Source organism: Chrysochloris asiatica, unplaced genomic scaffold (assembly GCF_000296735.1).
Source record: "Chrysochloris asiatica unplaced genomic scaffold, ChrAsi1.0 scaffold00071, whole genome shotgun sequence".
Classification (NCBI taxonomy): Eukaryota; Metazoa; Chordata; class Mammalia; order Afrosoricida; family Chrysochloridae; genus Chrysochloris; species Chrysochloris asiatica.
In genome coordinates this window covers 5,935,443-5,951,591 of record NW_006408589.1, presented here as the reverse complement: position 1 = coordinate 5,951,591, position 16,149 = coordinate 5,935,443, and the positions used below count along the sequence as shown (strand labels likewise).

The 16,149-nt window shown below is 47.1% G+C and overlaps 1 protein-coding gene across 1 annotated transcript in view; it reads right to left on the bottom strand.

Annotated features, from left to right (window-relative positions):
* The window catches only part of SH3PXD2B (SH3 and PX domains 2B), a 215,406-nt gene that overhangs the window by 30,362 nt on the left and 168,895 nt on the right, over nucleotides 1-16,149 (bottom strand). Inside the window, exons 7-12 of the mRNA XM_006864810.1 lie at nucleotides 15,589-15,723; nucleotides 12,897-13,001; nucleotides 7,275-7,392; nucleotides 3,714-3,940; nucleotides 1,641-1,690; nucleotides 599-724 (exon numbers count right to left, since the gene is read on the bottom strand). Coding sequence (XP_006864872.1) covers nucleotides 599-724; nucleotides 1,641-1,690; nucleotides 3,714-3,940; nucleotides 7,275-7,392; nucleotides 12,897-13,001; nucleotides 15,589-15,723 — 761 coding nt within the window. The remainder of the gene's footprint in view (nucleotides 1-598; nucleotides 725-1,640; nucleotides 1,691-3,713; nucleotides 3,941-7,274; nucleotides 7,393-12,896; nucleotides 13,002-15,588; nucleotides 15,724-16,149) is intronic.

Below are 16,149 nucleotides of genomic sequence, written 5' to 3'. Positions count from 1 at the left end.
TTAAAACATTCAGTGATCCCATGCTCTGTTCGAACAACTGCTTCTTGGTCCAGGTACGGGATCCCATTAGAGAGGGAGAAAATGTAGATCAAAACTTAAAATCATAAAAATAAAGATAGGGCCTACCAGTCAGAAAGAAACTGGAAGAAACACGCTTCAGGTCTAGAAAGGAATTCACCCATATGACCCCATTTTCAGTCAAGCAGTAGATAGGTATACAGGGGGACAACAACACTAGCAAGGTATGTTCATCATGAAATGGTCAACCATTCAAGATCAAAAGGGCACCATTTACCTAAGGACAAAGTTCAGAGAAGTTGGTGAGGAGGGTGGAATGCAAATGGGAATCACAGGGAGGAAGCGGGATAACTGTTGTTGCCTGGAGGGGATTGAAATCATTGAGACGAAACACAGTGTATAAGTTACTGAATGTGAAACATGATCTTCTTGGTAAACCTTCACTGAATTCACAATAAAAAGTTACCTATATCTATATAAAGTAGGAGGCAAGAAGAGGGAGGTAGGGGAGTGAAGAGGGAAGTAGGAGGTAGCACCCAGAATCAAGAATCACAAGTATAGGACACTAGGGTCCACTCACCTCGACCTTTAGGCCTGCCTGGAAGCTGATGCCATCAGGGATGGTTGTCTGGAATTCAGCAATGGTGTAATATTCTTCCTCCACTTGGGGTGGGATGGGTGGTTTCGGAAGGTTTAGGCCTCGAGGCTGGTAGGATTAAACACAGTACTATCTATTATACTATAACACTGGGGGGCGGGGAGGAGTGAAGGGGCAATGGTGAGGTGCAAGGTAGCCCTCAAGGTGAGGCTGGTGGACCTATTTGGATTATAAGGGACAAAACAAAGGGCCATTCAGACTGTCAAGTCCTCAATGAGTCGCTTCATGTGGTCTGTGGTCCTTCAGCTTTAGAGCAATGAAAAGAAACCTAGGACATTTGGCTACAATCAGGTAAATTTGGGGCAAGACAATATTGTTTGAACTGAAGAGGCAGTGGGAGTTGTTGAAAGAACACAGTTTGCAGGTCAGATCCATCTGGGTTGGAAATACCAACCGAGAAATACCCTTTGGCAAGTCACCTTCCCTTCAGGAGCCTGAGTTTCATCTCCTATAGAATGTGGGTAATTATAGTATCTACCTGGTGACGTCACTGCAAGTATTAAATAAATGTCATATAGCATCTAGCACACTGCATGGTTTCCAATAGGTGCTCAGTAAATGGTAAGCATAAAAAAAAAAAAGGACCATTTCTCAAAATACTGGTAAAAAAGCTACGTCAAGAATGAAAAAGATAAAAACAAAAACCGAGTAAGAAAGTAGAATACCAAAATGGCACCACAGACTATATTAGTGTATCACCCAAGCTTGGGCTTCAAACAGTCTCATTGGTGGAGGCTGACGAGGACAAAGAGAATTGGACACAGGAAGAAGAGAGCATGTTCAGTGGTCTGATGGTTGCAAATACACTGAGGAACCATAGGCAAATGGCTTAACCTTCACAGAGCTCAGAATTCCTACCATCAATGGGGCAAATGCTTCATAAGGACAGAAAGGTGACGAAAGTTGAGGGGCCACTGGAAATCCTAGCCCTCAGATCAATCAATGGTGGCTAGGGTCCACTTACTATGGTCATGTCCCGGCGAGGAGGGGGTCTCTGCCTCATCTTTGGTGATCCTATGAAGAAGCAAGGCCACATTTCATTCACATGCAGAGCCCTAAAGATACAATTCCTAAGGTGAACACAAGGAAAGATCCATTCTTGTCTACAGAAAATGAGGTGTAAAACACAGGGCTTAATGTGCTGCTGCCCACCTTCCTGGGAGAAGGGCCCAATCAGAAAGGGACTTCTTATGGGATAGCTTGGGACCCTCTACCAATGTGGCTTCTTCTAACTCTCAGTATTTTCTAGACAGGAAGGAATAGGAAAGGGATAGTACTGACTCCTGGAGAGACGGAAAACTTTCCAGAAATGGTAAAAAGTGCAGGTTTACGAACAACACAGATAGGGTTCAGGTCCCAGCTCTGAAGCTCAATGGCTTCCAACTTTGGACAACTTTGGACAAGTTGACCTTTTAAGTTACAAGGCCCTCACCTGTTGAATGAGGACAGGACATGCCTCTCAGGGGTAGCGGAGATTAAAATAAACACCTGTAAAGTCCTTGGCAGGCACACAGTAAATATTACTACCCTTGATATTGCCTCTACAGCAAACCCAAATTAAACAAGACCTAAACAAACAGACCCAAATACACTCTGGAGAGTGAAAACGCTCTAGCTCTGGGTTGAAGGCAGGACAATGAATTCACTCTGTATGTCAGCAGAGCAGCTTCAGTGTATGTGTCCACACAGAGGGAAGGAAGTCTGGGATTTGGGGTGTGGAGGAGACTGCTAATCCCTCAAATACTCATTTCCCTTGTCTTCTACTATAATATATAGCAACAGAGTTGTATAAGACACTTAGGTACCTATAGTAAAGATAACATTTTTTCCAGACTCCCTTGCAGTTAGGTATGGCCAATGGGCTACTTCCACTCTGCTTTTCCCTCCCACCCTCCTTTTCATCAGCCGAACCAGGTGGATGAGGACAGCGCACTTAGGAAACATTAGCCTAAGACAGAGATACTGGGTAACAAGACTCCTGATTGCACTGGAGTTGCCACTTAAGTCCTGGGCATATACCCAAATAAGCACCCATATCATGGAAGCCACTGTTGTTGGGTGTGCGTATGAAGGCCTTTGTTAAAACCTTCTTTATCATAACAAAGACACAAGGTTTCTGAGTTTCATTTGCTTCTCAGGTCTGAATGGGTATCCATCCAGGCTTTTGGCCATGACAATTAGAATCATGGAAACTCAGAGTTGTACAGAATCTCTGCCATGGCACATCGGAAAACAGTCAGTATTTTCTTAGGGAAGTCAAATAGAGAGTGTGAGTCTTGGAGTTCAAGGCCCTCACTGACTGAAGGAGCCATTTGGAAAAACATCTGAGAGATGCCCATTCAGAGGCAAGTGATGCTGTTCCAACAGGGAGCTGGAAGCCCTTTCCCAACACACTGAGTCCCTCATCTACGGGATCAGAATGGGATCATGGCACTGGTTCAAAGTTGGAGTCCTGGGTATGATGCCGACACAAATGAACCCTATTCTAGGTGTATGGGAATGCATTGAGAGCAAGATGGATAATGTAATATTCTTAGAGTAAATGCAACACAGGGTCAACTTCTTCCTCTAGCTCAGAAATGAGGCAATGTGGTGGAGTGGAGGGAGAAGAGACTCTGGAGTCTATGTTCAAATCCTAGCTCTCCTGGCTACTAGCTGGGTGGTCTTGGACAAAGTCTGTTCCATCTCTGTTTTCCTAATCTGTAAAACCCAGGTACTATGTGCCTCACAAGGTTGTTGTAAGGGATCCATGACACTAAACACAGATTTCCTGTAGATAGCAGGTGACTGAAAACAGGAGCTGTCAAGATTATGAGGAGATGGAAAGAACAAGGCTTTGGGAGGGCAGTGATGCTTCTTGACTCAGGTTCTGTTATCTGCTGGTTGAATAACCAAGTTACCTTGGGGTTCCTGAGCCTCTGTTTTCTTATCTGCAGGATGGGCAGGCAGCAGGGCTGCTGTGAGCATAAGGGACAACACAGAACTTAAGCACATGGGAGGTCCTCAGTCACCAGGAGCTGGGGTAGGCATCACTCACTCTGCTTCACATCCCCATCGGGCGCTGGGCGGCCCTCGAAGCGGCCATCCCTCTGGTTGTTGAGCATCTCCTTCTCCCTGCCCACTGCATTCTGCTGCCGGGAAAGGCCGTCCAGGTCAAGGGCACCCGAGTGTGCTGGGAAGCTGGGGCCCAGCTTCGGGGGTAAAAGCTCCCCACTGCTTTTCTTTAGGTAGGAGGCTGGGGCCCAGCCCTCCTTGCCCTGGTACCTGGGAGGAGGGGGAAAGGGTGCTGGTCAGATTGATCTTCCAGGCCCATGAGGAGAAGCCATACTACTCCTGCAAATAACAGTGCAGGTGGCAGAGGGCAGACATGATGGGTCACAACTGCCCAGGGCCAAAGGCTGGCTCACGGACCACTACCTCCCAATGAAGCCTGAGTCCTCAGCTCAGCATTCGAGGCCTTTCCAACTTGGCCTCTGTGAGTCTCTCACCTTCATCTCACACAGTCACCCAGTGTGGCTTGTGAGTTCCTAAACACACCACGGTCCTCACCCGCTACATCCACGTCTCTGCTGTTAGTCACCCCTCTGCCTGGATATTCGTTCCTCATCTCCTTCCTGGCAAGTCCTGCTTCTCTTTTCTGGCTCTGCTTAATGCCATCTCCTCTCGAAAGCCTTCCTGGCCTTAGAGTAGGAGCCCTGTCTTCCACAGTGGCCCACTGACTCCTGTACACACCACAATCCCAGAATGCATGATGTGAAACAGCATTTCTTGTGACAGTCTGTCTCCCGCAGACAGGACTGTGGTTGTTGTTGTTATGTGCTGTGGAGTCGGTTCCGATTCATAGCGACCCTGTACAGGGTTTCCGAGGCTGTAAATGTTTAGGACTGTCGTGGCTTCTTTTAAGTCAGCCAAGGGTCTTGGTGTCAATGAGATGAAGGAAGTCTTGAAGGAGCAAGTGGCCCAACTGCCAATGGGTCTGGGCTGGGTAAGCAGCTAGAAAGTTTTGCTAAAGATCAGGACAACAGTGACAGTGATTATTGGTCCTTTCAGTTCCAGCTGTTGTTGAGTTGACTCCAACTCATGGTGCCCCCATGCGTGGCAGGAGAACTGTGCTTTATGAGTTTCCAATGACTGGAATCTTTCAGAATTTGTTAGGCCTTTCTTCCAAGGTACCTTTGAGTGGACTTGAATCACCAACCCGTTAGTTAGTAGCCAAGCGTGTTAACCATTTGCCCAACCCAGGGACTCCTGACACCGGGCACTTTATCAGCTCTATTCTAATGCACCGAACTATGTCAGGTGGGTACTACTGCAATCTGTTTGATCAAGACCCTGGCAGAACACCTTGCTGCTCCCCACCTCCAAGGGGAATCCAGTGAGTGTGATGGTGACTGAGTCTCTGTGTGGCAGAACTCAGTTTGATAGCAGTCAGTAGAGGGGTCAGTCTGGAGCAGAGGTGAGTTGGAGTCAGCTCCCATGCATCTGTTCTCAACTCCATATTCAGTGACAACACACTAGTAGCCTAAAATCAGCTGTGGTGGCATACTGACACATGGAAATTGGAAATCGCCAGAACGCAGAGCATGGTTTTCCCTGGAGAGTTGGTTGGTAAAACTTTAATAACACTTCACTGGTTTGGAACCACAAAACAGATGCCTACAACTTTGGAGAAATTTGAATGGACTCAACTGAGTAGAGATTATATAGGGCAGGACCAACTCTCTTGTTGAGCTACATGTTTTTTTTTTTTGAGATTCACTTTTAAGAATTAAATAGCACTGTGTTTCTATGAAAAATTAATATAAAGCGCTTTCCAGGAGGCTTTAAACAGTTCACAGAAAATGGAATAAGAAGATAATTGAGTTTTTCCATGAATTTTTTGAAGCCCACTAGTATCTTGTGAAGGAGCTCTGGTAGCATAGTGGTTATGAATTGGGCTGCTAATCTCACGGTCAGCAGTTCGAAGCTACCAGCTGTTCCGCAGGAGAAAGATGAGGCTTTCTGCTCCCGTAGAGATTTACAGCTTCAGAAACTCTATGTAGGGTCCCTATGAATCGGAACTGATTCCATGGCACATAACAACAACAACAAGTATTTTGTGATGGTTTTTAAATGTCTCTGATGTTCCTCAGTTCAAGAGGTGGAGCCTGACTCCCTTCCCTGGAGTGTGAGTCAGACAGGCAGAATAAAGCAGAAGTGATGGTGGAGGATTCTGGTCAAAAAGACTCACTCTGTTGGATCACATGCTCTGCGGAAAGCCAGCTGCCATGCTGTGAGGACGCTCTAGCATCCTATGGAGAAGCCCATGTGGCAAGGTCCATGTGGCAAGGTCTCCTGCCAATTGCCATGTGAGTGCACCATCTTGGGACTGAATCTTTCAACCCCAGTCAAGCCTTCAGATGACTGTATCCCCTACCAACATCCAAAGTGTAACCTCATGTGAGACCTTGAGACTAATCATGTCACTCCTGGATTCCAGACCAATGAAAACTGTGCAACTATAAATGACTGTTGTTTTAAGACACTAAATCTGGGGGAAATCTGTTATGCAGCAAGATAACATACATGTTCAATATATGTCAGTTATAATTACCATTACTCGTTTAATTCTCAGTTCTGAAATCCCTTTCCTCAGGAAACCTTCCTGACCCCTTTGGTGTGAACTACTATGTCTTGCTCACCAGTTCCCAGAATAGGGCTTGGCCCCAAACTATTTCTTCTTGTATGTTTGTTGAATGAATGAAAGAATAAATAAACGGAATTATCATATGCTCAGCCCCAGGAGAATGGCCTTAAAGCCACACAAAATGGCACATACACCAGGCTGTGGGGACAGATTTCAGGCTTCATCCCTTGCCCTTATTCCTTGCCATTGCAGCCTGCCTATTAGGATGAGGAGAGGATTTCTGGAACTTTCATTGCTAAATCAGGAAACCTCCAGGTAAGCCTGGATGAGTTGGTCACCTCACCTGCCTATGAAGTTCTGATCTCATCACATAAGTGAAAGAAAGAGCTGTTAAAAAAATGTTCGAAAAGAAGATTTCCTGCTTTTACTATTGGTCCATGAGAAATAAAGGCATATTACCAGCCCTAGGAGGAGTCCTGGTATGGCACTGTAGGGTCAGTACTAGACTGCTAACTGTAAGGTCGGCAGTTCAAACCCACTTGCCACTCCTTGGAAACCCAGTACAGAGTCGCTATGAGTCAGAACCGACTTGACGACACTTGACAAGAAGAAGGTGGAGTTACGTTACAGTTCATGCAGGTTTTAAGTGTCGCATTTGTCTCTGAGTGGGGTAGGAGCAGAGGTAACTCACATGGCAGCTATAGTATCCCTGTCGTCTGTCATGACAAACACCTGGAGGTGAGGACCAGCCTTACTTAACGGGGTTGCTGCTACCTGTGGCTCAGTGTTTGGAGAAGCCTTTGCTTATTATAGATTATAGAGGTAGGAAGGGGAGCCAAATAGCACAGAGAAGTGTCTTTTTACAGCTCCAGCCAAAGCCTCGCGCATCTGCAATCACTTAGAGACCTCAGTGAAGCCAGAGCCCTCGTGACCACGGCCCACCCAGCTGGCAGCAGGAGGCAGAGGCGGTACCTGATCTTCCACCAGCCTTCCAGGTTTTTCTGTATGACTTCCACCATGGCCCCTCTCTCCAGGTTCATTTCATCTTGGTCACGGGCTGTGTATGGGTAGATGACTGTGTACTTCTCCTCTGTATGGACAAAGCAATGCTGGATTAGGAAAGGGACATTAGACACTGATGGCCAAGGCGGTGGTCCATAGATGCCTTTGCCCAAGATCACTGTGTACCCCCTAGACCCCAATGAGCCCAGGATGATTATCCAAGCAATAGGACACGAGACAAAGGGCAGGGCCTAGCTCCTTTGAAACTCCTCTCCTTCACAAGTTCATGTTCACCTTCTTCAAATCTCAGCTTAAAGGTCACCTTCCTCTCCTGCTTATGGAATATTCTAAACCCTGGCATCCTTATCTCCCAATTGTTAGTTGTTGTGAAGTTGGTCCCTGACACACGATGACCCCATGCACAATGAATGCAAAGTGGACCACTGTTCACCATAGGGTTTTCATTAGCTGATATCTGAAAGTAGATTCCCAGGCCTTTCTTCCTGGTCTATCTTAATTTACAAGCTCTGCTGAAATGTATTCAGCATTATTGCCTCCACTGACAATGGGTAGTGGTATGCATGTGGTGCACTGGCCTGGAACTGAGTCCTTCCACTTAGAAGGTGAGACTTCTACCACTAAGTTACCACCTCCTTATTCTGGCTTATTTGCTCCCCATACCAGGAATGCCCTTCTAACACACCACATAATGCATTTCTAGACTCTGTTTCATGTCTGGTTCCCCTAAGTGAATATGAACACTACGAAAGCAGGGATTTGGACCAGTCTTGCTTATTTCACAATCTTCAGCACTGCACAGGGTATACCTGGGGTGTCACCAGTAAGTGAGCCAACAGTTGGTAACTGAATAAGTCGCAAAAGTCTAGAAGGAGCCACCTTGCTCAGGCCAGAGGGGGTTAAACTCTTTGTGACCAGTCCTCATGGGTGGAGAATCCAGGATGAGCTGAACTTGGCAGATAACAGAAGCTGAAATCACTACCAATTTTTATCAGCTAGCTGGTCACTGGTCTTCTCTTTTCATTAATTATTTTTAAGCCCCTTGATCTAGGTTAGAAGCTTCTCCTTTCATGAATGTGGTTGGGGTGCCTTTTGCCCCACTCCCTGGGCACCCCTCTTCAGAAGCCCAGGGACCATCTTCTAGACAGCTGCCTCCAGCTGTGTTCCTCCCACAGCAGCGCCTCCCTTACCTCAACACTGTCAGCTTTGACAGCTCAGATGGGAAAGTGGCTCCCTGTCACAGGGGAGGCCAACTTGGCAGGGTGGGGCTTCCACCCCAGCCCCCAGATGAGTGTTAGCCCAGCTGTGGCTGGTGCTGAGGGTTTGTGTGTTGGTGCTGACTCGTCTCCTTGGGAAAACATCCCAGGCTGCCTGTGGACTGCTTAGCGGGTACTGAGGGAGGAGGGGAGCACATGACACATTTATTTATTTATTGATCTAGCCTGCTGACCTGTCTGCGGGGGCTGAGTGGACTCGAGTTGCTCGCATCCTGTGCACAGCAGAGTTAGCAGTTTCCTGAGGTACGGGTGCTAGGAATGAGGGGGAATACAACTCCCCAGATCTATCTAGGGGGGAGGGTTGTGAGGGCACTGCCTGGGGCTGGTCTAGATGCAGTGCCATGAGCCCTGAACACCTGGTCTGCACTGCACTGGCCAGGGGGTCCGTCAGCACCCGGGGATCTTTTCTGGGCTCCGTGGAACACTCAGGAAGCCCAGCAAACTGTACGGGACATGCCTACTGCCCTGCCTGCTTGGCACCAGTTTTCTCTGCCTTTGCAGGCACTGCCACTCTTAGGCCTTCTGGAGGGTGAGGTGGACTTCTTATAGGGAGGGTACAGGTATGTCACATGGCCTGGCCAAATGCTGGGCCCTCCTGGCCACTGTGACAGGTTAAGGGATGTCATGAGAACCAAGTGGGTTCAGCTGGAAGGCAGTCTTGGGATTTTGGTTGAACGCAGGCACCCTTGAAAGGTTCCCTGCAAGCTGTCACCAGGAGGGGAAAGAGGCCACAGAGGATAGGACCAACAGAGCAGAAAGGGTGATAGGGCAAAAGCAAGTTCCAAGTCCTGATGATATTTTCAAATCCCTGGATCTAGCCATGCTCAGTGCTAGCAGTACACTAGACTTGCAGTGCTAAGAGCCAATAAACTTCACTTTAGGTTAAGCCATCTTGATGTGGGTCTTTTTCTTTTGAAACTCAAAGACACCTGACGAAAGTGAATGGGCTCAGCGCTATGGAAGCTTGGGGGTCCCACGCATCCTTTTTTTTAACCTGGGAAACCTTAGAGCCTCCAGGTCCACAGAAACTCCAGGGTCCCAAACCCACATGCCACCATTCTTTCTCTTACACACACACGCACACACACAGGAGATGGAGAAGCTCCCTGGTTCCCACATGCAGCAGGCATGGGCAGGCCCAGAGTAGAGGCTCATGCAGATGCAGTGACCCAGCTTCAAACACTCAACATGGAAGACAACACTGAGACAGGCACCTGGACGCCAGCTGATGGCATACAAGTCCCCCAGAGTCCGGCGGCGGCCCACAGGCCGGGGCAAGGACCAGTACCTCCAAGAGACTGGACGGCAGCATGTGGGGGAGGGCAGAAGGCAGAGGTGAGAGGAAAGTACTTCCAGTGTCTCGAAGCAAAGGGGCTCCAAGGGTGTGCTCTCCCATTTAGAAGTATATTCCTTCCAAGTCTGTTCTAAGCCCTGAGCTAAGCTCCTCAGTATTAATCTTGAACTTGAGGAGAGAGGCATCCAACTCATAGCAACCCCGTTTAACAGAGTAGAGCTGCAGTTCCCTGGTAGTCACCTTTATATGGGAGTCCTGGTGTGGTGCTGTGGGTTAATGCACTGGACTGCAAGGTCGGTTTGAACTGCATTGTTGGCGGCTCAAGCTCACCAGCAGCTCCTCGAAAACCCTATATAGGGTCACTATGAGTCAAAACCGACTATGGCACTTAACAAGAACAACAAGAATCTTTATGGGAACAAATCTTTTTCCTGTGGAGTTGCTGGATGGGTTCAAACCATCAACCTTTCAGTTAGTAGGTGGGTGCTTAACCACCAGGGTTCCTTACTGTAATACTAGCAGCACGATTATAAAGAGGTACTGGATGTCTTCCTGTTAGGGGGACAAAAGTGGAAGAAAATTAGGAAAATCTGGTTTCCTGATTTCTAGCTGTGTGAGCCCGTGTCCTCATCTGTAAAACGATCTGTCCTCACAGAGGCACGTCCTGTGGAGAGCACAGGATGCCTTCGTCTGGGTGGAGTCTTCATGCAGTCCTAGTGCTAGTCCAGACCTGGTAGTGCCTGGTGAAAGGAGTCCTGGTGGTGCAGTGATTAAGCACTTGGCTGCAGACCAAAAGGTGAGTGGTACGAAGCCACTCGCTGCTCTTTGGGAAAAAGATGTCGCAGCCTGCTTCCACAGAGTCCAGCCTTGGAAAGCCTATGGGCGGTTGCAGTCTGTTCTAGTGGTCACTATGAGATGGGAATGACTTGATGGCAGTGCTTTGGTCTGGACTTTTTTAGTGCCCTGTGAGCGCTCACACCTAGGACATGCCAACAAATATTTGAATTGAGGAATGTGGCTCAGTCTGAACCAACTTTTCAGTTTGCAGCTGTGCATGTAACCACTGTATCACCAGGACTCCTCATTCTAATATTGGTATGCTTATAAAGAGGTACTAAGAGAAAACTTCCCTTAGTATTTGTTAAGTGCCATAGAGTCAATTTCGACTCATAGTGACCCTGCATTGGGTTTCCGAGGATAGGTTGGTGGGTTTGAACCACTGACCTTGTGGATTAAGCTGACCTGGCAGTCCAGCTAGTCCTACAGCACCACCCCAGGCTTCCTTCCCTTAGTTGTTGTTGTTATGTGCTGTGGAGTCGGTTCCGACTCATAGCGACCCTGTACTGGGGTTCCAAGGCTGTAAATCTTACGAGAGCAGAAAGCCTCATCTTTCTCCCGTGGAACAGCTGGTAGTTTCAAACTGCTGATCTTGCGGTTCGCAGCCCGATTCGTAACCACTACGCTACCAGAGGCAGGAAAATTACACAAAGTCTCAGATAATAATGAATGCCAAATCACATGAAGTTTTTATGGTAACTTTTGAGCACAGAAATGTTCTCCTTCTCCTCATTCTCTTCAGATATACACATACTTAAAGTGGCGTTGTGATTTCTCAAAGTAATTGAAAGTTACACTAGGTAAGGGGAGCTCGGTGGCTCTTTAGGATAGTCACTGCACTGTGAACCACAAAGTTGGCAGTTTGAGTCCACCAGTCGCTCCTCAGGAGAAAGATGAAGCTTTTTGCTCCTGCAAAGATTTTCAGCCTCACTTTTGAGTCAGAACCAACTTGAGAGCACTTAACCACAACCCTAGGTGAGGTATGTTGTTGTTAAGTGCCATGGAGTCAGGTCCATCCACCAGGTGAGTTTGAACCGCCGACCTGTGGTCCAGTGCTTATCCTATAGCACCAGACTAGGTAAGGTACAAAAGATATGATGGTAACCACTCCTGGCTATTTATTACCCTGGGGTTTGTGTTAAAATGCTTTGCATGTAAGATCTCATTAATTAAAAAGAAAAAAAAACCCTATGGTGTAAATATATCATGTTGTTGCTAAATCAGTTCTGAATCATAGAGACCTTGTATAGGATTTTCTAGGAGCAGCTAATGGGTTTGAATCACTGACCTTGCAGTTAGCACTTCAGTGCTTACCCTATATAGCACCACATCAGGACTGCAGATATTATCACAGTTTCCAATTTTAGATGAGAAGGTTAAGGCTTAGAAAGGGCAAGCTACTTGCCCAAGGTTACTGAGCAAGTAAGGGTTGAAAGTGGCATTCCAATACAGGTCTGTCTGGCTCCAAAAGCCTGCTGCTCATGAGATAAAGTGAACATACATTTAAGTGTTAGGAATGTTTCCAGGGGAAAGGGGAATTGTCTGGGCCTTGGTATTTCTGGCTTGGCAGGGATCACACTCAAAGCACCTGAAGGGAGGGGGTCTCTGGGAAATAGGATGTGAAGCAAAAGTGTGTGTGTGTGTTGGAGGCAGAGGGTGTGAAGGGAAGGAGGGTCAATCCTAATCCTGATACCCAGCCAGGAGCATTTATATCAACAGAGGAAGCAGAGATCATTAAACAGATGAGTTCAAATGTCTTGTAAAGAAGCCAGAAGCAGCTCCAGCCTCCTGGCAGTCAGAATATTCTAGGCAGGAACTGTGAGGTGCTGAAGTAAGTGAGCTACAGTTTCCATGCAGCACACTACTACCTATTGGTCTGAACAGATTCTTACTGGGGTCCCATAAAGGTGCAGAGAGAAGACCAGCCCCAGCTCCAGCCAGGTTCACTTGGGTTAGCCCTCAAAGGCCCCTAAGGAAGGACAGGTTTGCCCTCAGACCTACTCCCAGGGCCAGGCTTCAATTCCCAGGTTACAGAGCCTGAGCCAGGGAGCACCTGAGACTTGTGGGTAGAGGCTGAAGATACAGGGTGGGTTAGAAGGCAACCTGGTGTGGGTGATGGCAGGCCCACGGTTCTCCAGCATGCTAGGGGCTCAAGTCCCTTCCTACCTTCTTCAGGCTGTAGGGAAAACTCATCCTGCACACCATCCTGACCTTCGAGGCAGGTTGCAGGGACCCAGCCTTGCTCCTCCGCGGTGCTGACGAACCACCAACCTGGGAAAGTGAGGGTGCAGAATGATGTTAGTTAGGTCAAGTGTGAGCCAACTGGGAGTTAGATGATAATAGCGCATCCAACCACTATATCAGTTAACACCCAGGGTCAGGCCACAAGGCCACCATTTTACTGGTAGGAACCAACGAGCAATGCTAGCTGACTGCTGTCAAAGACAGGCTAACAAGAAATTTGTTCCTGCACCTGAAGCTGGGAAAGACATGGTGTTGAATGATGAGTAGTAGCCATAAAGGCCTGCACTAAGGTATGCGATGCACCAATCATTTTATTTGCATCATCTTATATAATCTTTAAGGAGCTCTGGTAGCGTAGTGGTTACGAATCGGGCTGCGAACTGCAAGGTCAGCAGTTCGAAACTACCAGCTGCTCCACGGGAGAAAGATGAGGCGTTCTGCTCCCGTAAAGATTAACAGCCTCGGAAACCCTGTGGAGAGTCGCTATGAGTTGGAACCGACTCCACGGCACACAACAACAACAACATAAAATCTTTACATTATCATGCCCATTGCATAGGTGAGAAAACCTATAGGCTCAAAGAGGTGAACAGACTTATCTAACTAAGTTCACCATTTGTGACAGAACTGTGATTTCTGGTCAGGGCTGTCGGACGTTGAAGCCATGGTCCTAATAACTTACCTGATACTGATTTAACACTTGTTTATGGTAGCGTAATGTAGTGGTTATGAATTGGGCTGTGAGTTGCAAGGTCAGCAGTTTGAAACTACCAGCTGTTCTGCGGGAGAAAGATGAGGCTTTCTGCTCCCGTAAAGATTTACAGCCTCGGAAACCCTATATAGGGTCACTATGAGTCGGAACCAACTGCACGGCACATAACAACAACAAGAACAACAAGTGGTTACGAGTTGGGCTGTTAACCTTAAGGTCAGCAGTTTGAAACTACCAGCTGCTCTGTGAGAGAAAGATGAGGCTTTCTGCTCCTGTAAAGATTTACAGCCTCGGAAACCCTATGCAGGGTCACTGTGAGTCAGAACCGACTCCATGGCACACCAGCCCCATCACTATGTCAAAGTAAACCCAGTGGTGGACTTACACTTGTTTCTGTTGTGTGCCATTGACTCATAGCAACCCTGTGTAAGGTTTTCAATAGCAGCTGGTGGGTTTGAATTACTGACCTTGTGGGTACCCAGTTACACCGTTGTTGTTGTTAAGTGCCATCAAGTTGGTTCTGACTCATAGCAACCCTGTATAAGGTTTCCAAGGAGCGGCTGGTGGGTTTTAACTGCTGACCTTGTGGTTCAAACTGACTTTTCAGTCCACTCAGTCACTCTCATTATTCACTATTCTGTATGTATGAATTAGGCTATTTGCTCAAACTTATCTGTAGCCCAAATCAGTGCTTGCAACACTTCCGTGATCATTCATGGCTATGTGGAGATCGGGAAACAATTTGAGTTATCTGGGGATGTGACACTGTGCTTTCTTTTTCAATTCTCCTATCAGCAGTGGAATCCTGGTGTGGCACTGTAGGATAAACACTGAAACACACAGGCTTGGTGGTTCAAACTGCTCCTCACAAACCCTATATACGGTAGCTGTGAATTGAAATGGACTTGATGTCATTTAACAACAACTATGTGTCAAGCACAGGTTTAAAGAAAACCAGCTGCCATTGAGTCAATTCCTAATCATGCCAACCTCAGTTGCGTCAGAGTAGAACTGTGTTCCACAAAGTTTTGACTAGCTTATTTTTCAGAAAGTTTGTTAGCTCTTTCTTCTGAGGGTTGATTCAAACGACCAACCTTTTGACTGATGGTTGAGGTGTTAAAAAGCACAGGCTTTGTTGTTAAATGCTATGGAGTTGTTTCTGACTCATAGTGACCCTGTACAGAGTTTCTGAGAAGCAGCTGGTGTGTTTGAACTGCCGACCTTGTTGTTCAAACCCACCTTGAAGTTGAATACTTACCCTATGGCACCATACCAAGACTGCAAAGCACAGGTTTAGGCACTTTACATACATTATTTCATTTAATTCTTACAATAACTCTTTGAAGCAAAATGGTCTTCATTTTGAAGCTGAAAAAACTTATGGTCAGAAAGTAAAGCAACTCTGACTACCATTAAATGCTGGAATTCATACTGAGAGCCAGGCTAACTTCTTGAGAGCACCACATTCTGTCCCAGGCTCTTCAGGGTACATGAACAGTGGTCTCTGTGATGGGCAGATGGGCTGAGGATACAGGGAGGGTATCCATCCCTCAGAGCCCACAGCTGAGAAGCCTTTATGAAGATGATTGCAGATAGTCAAAGGCAAGCCAACAGAAGCAAATTCTAGTGGAGTGCTCAACTCCAGGTGTCACTGTGCTTGAAAGCCAGATGAATGTTCATGAAATGTCAACCTCAGAAATTGCTAAGTTCTGACTCAACAAGCTGTTGGTAAGTTGTGACCAAGTGGGATCTTAGAGCTCTGGTTTCTAAGTGGGGAGGAGGAGGAGTGGCAACCAGGCCTGCTTTGGTGGGTCATTGTGGTTTCTAAATCTCCTGGTTGTTTCCAGTCTAAGGGACCTGGTGATAGTGTAGAGTGGGAAATAAGGTGGTCTAAGTCCCTACCTGACTCATTCTTCTCGATGATGTCCACCACCTGCCCCACGCTGAGGCTGATCTCCGAGCTCTCCTGCTTCTGGTAGTTTGCCACCACCACATACTGCTCCAAGACCAAGGGGTCCACTGAGGTCAGGTCACCCCCTGTGAACAGAGGATGCTGTCGATATCACATGTGCAAAGGAAGAGATGTCAGGAGAGTAGGGTGGGTCAGGAGGACATTCCAAACAAAGAAGGAAGCTGTTATAGGATGTGCCTTGAAAGTTACTTATCTATGCATTCTTTTATTCATTTGCTCACAGATTCACCAAATGTTTACCAAGTGGCTATGCTGTGCAGACACAGTACTAGGTGCTGGAGGTTCAGAGTTGATTCAGATATGGCACCTTATCTAAAGAAGTTGATGGCATTGTGGAAAAGTATATTCATTCATCTCTCTCCATCTATCTATCATCCATCTAACTCTCCATCCATCCATCCATCCCAAATCACTCATCTGTGAATTCATGAAGCCACCATTTAGGCTCCAGACACTCTATTAGGTGCTGGGGGTAAAAGTGAATGAAACAA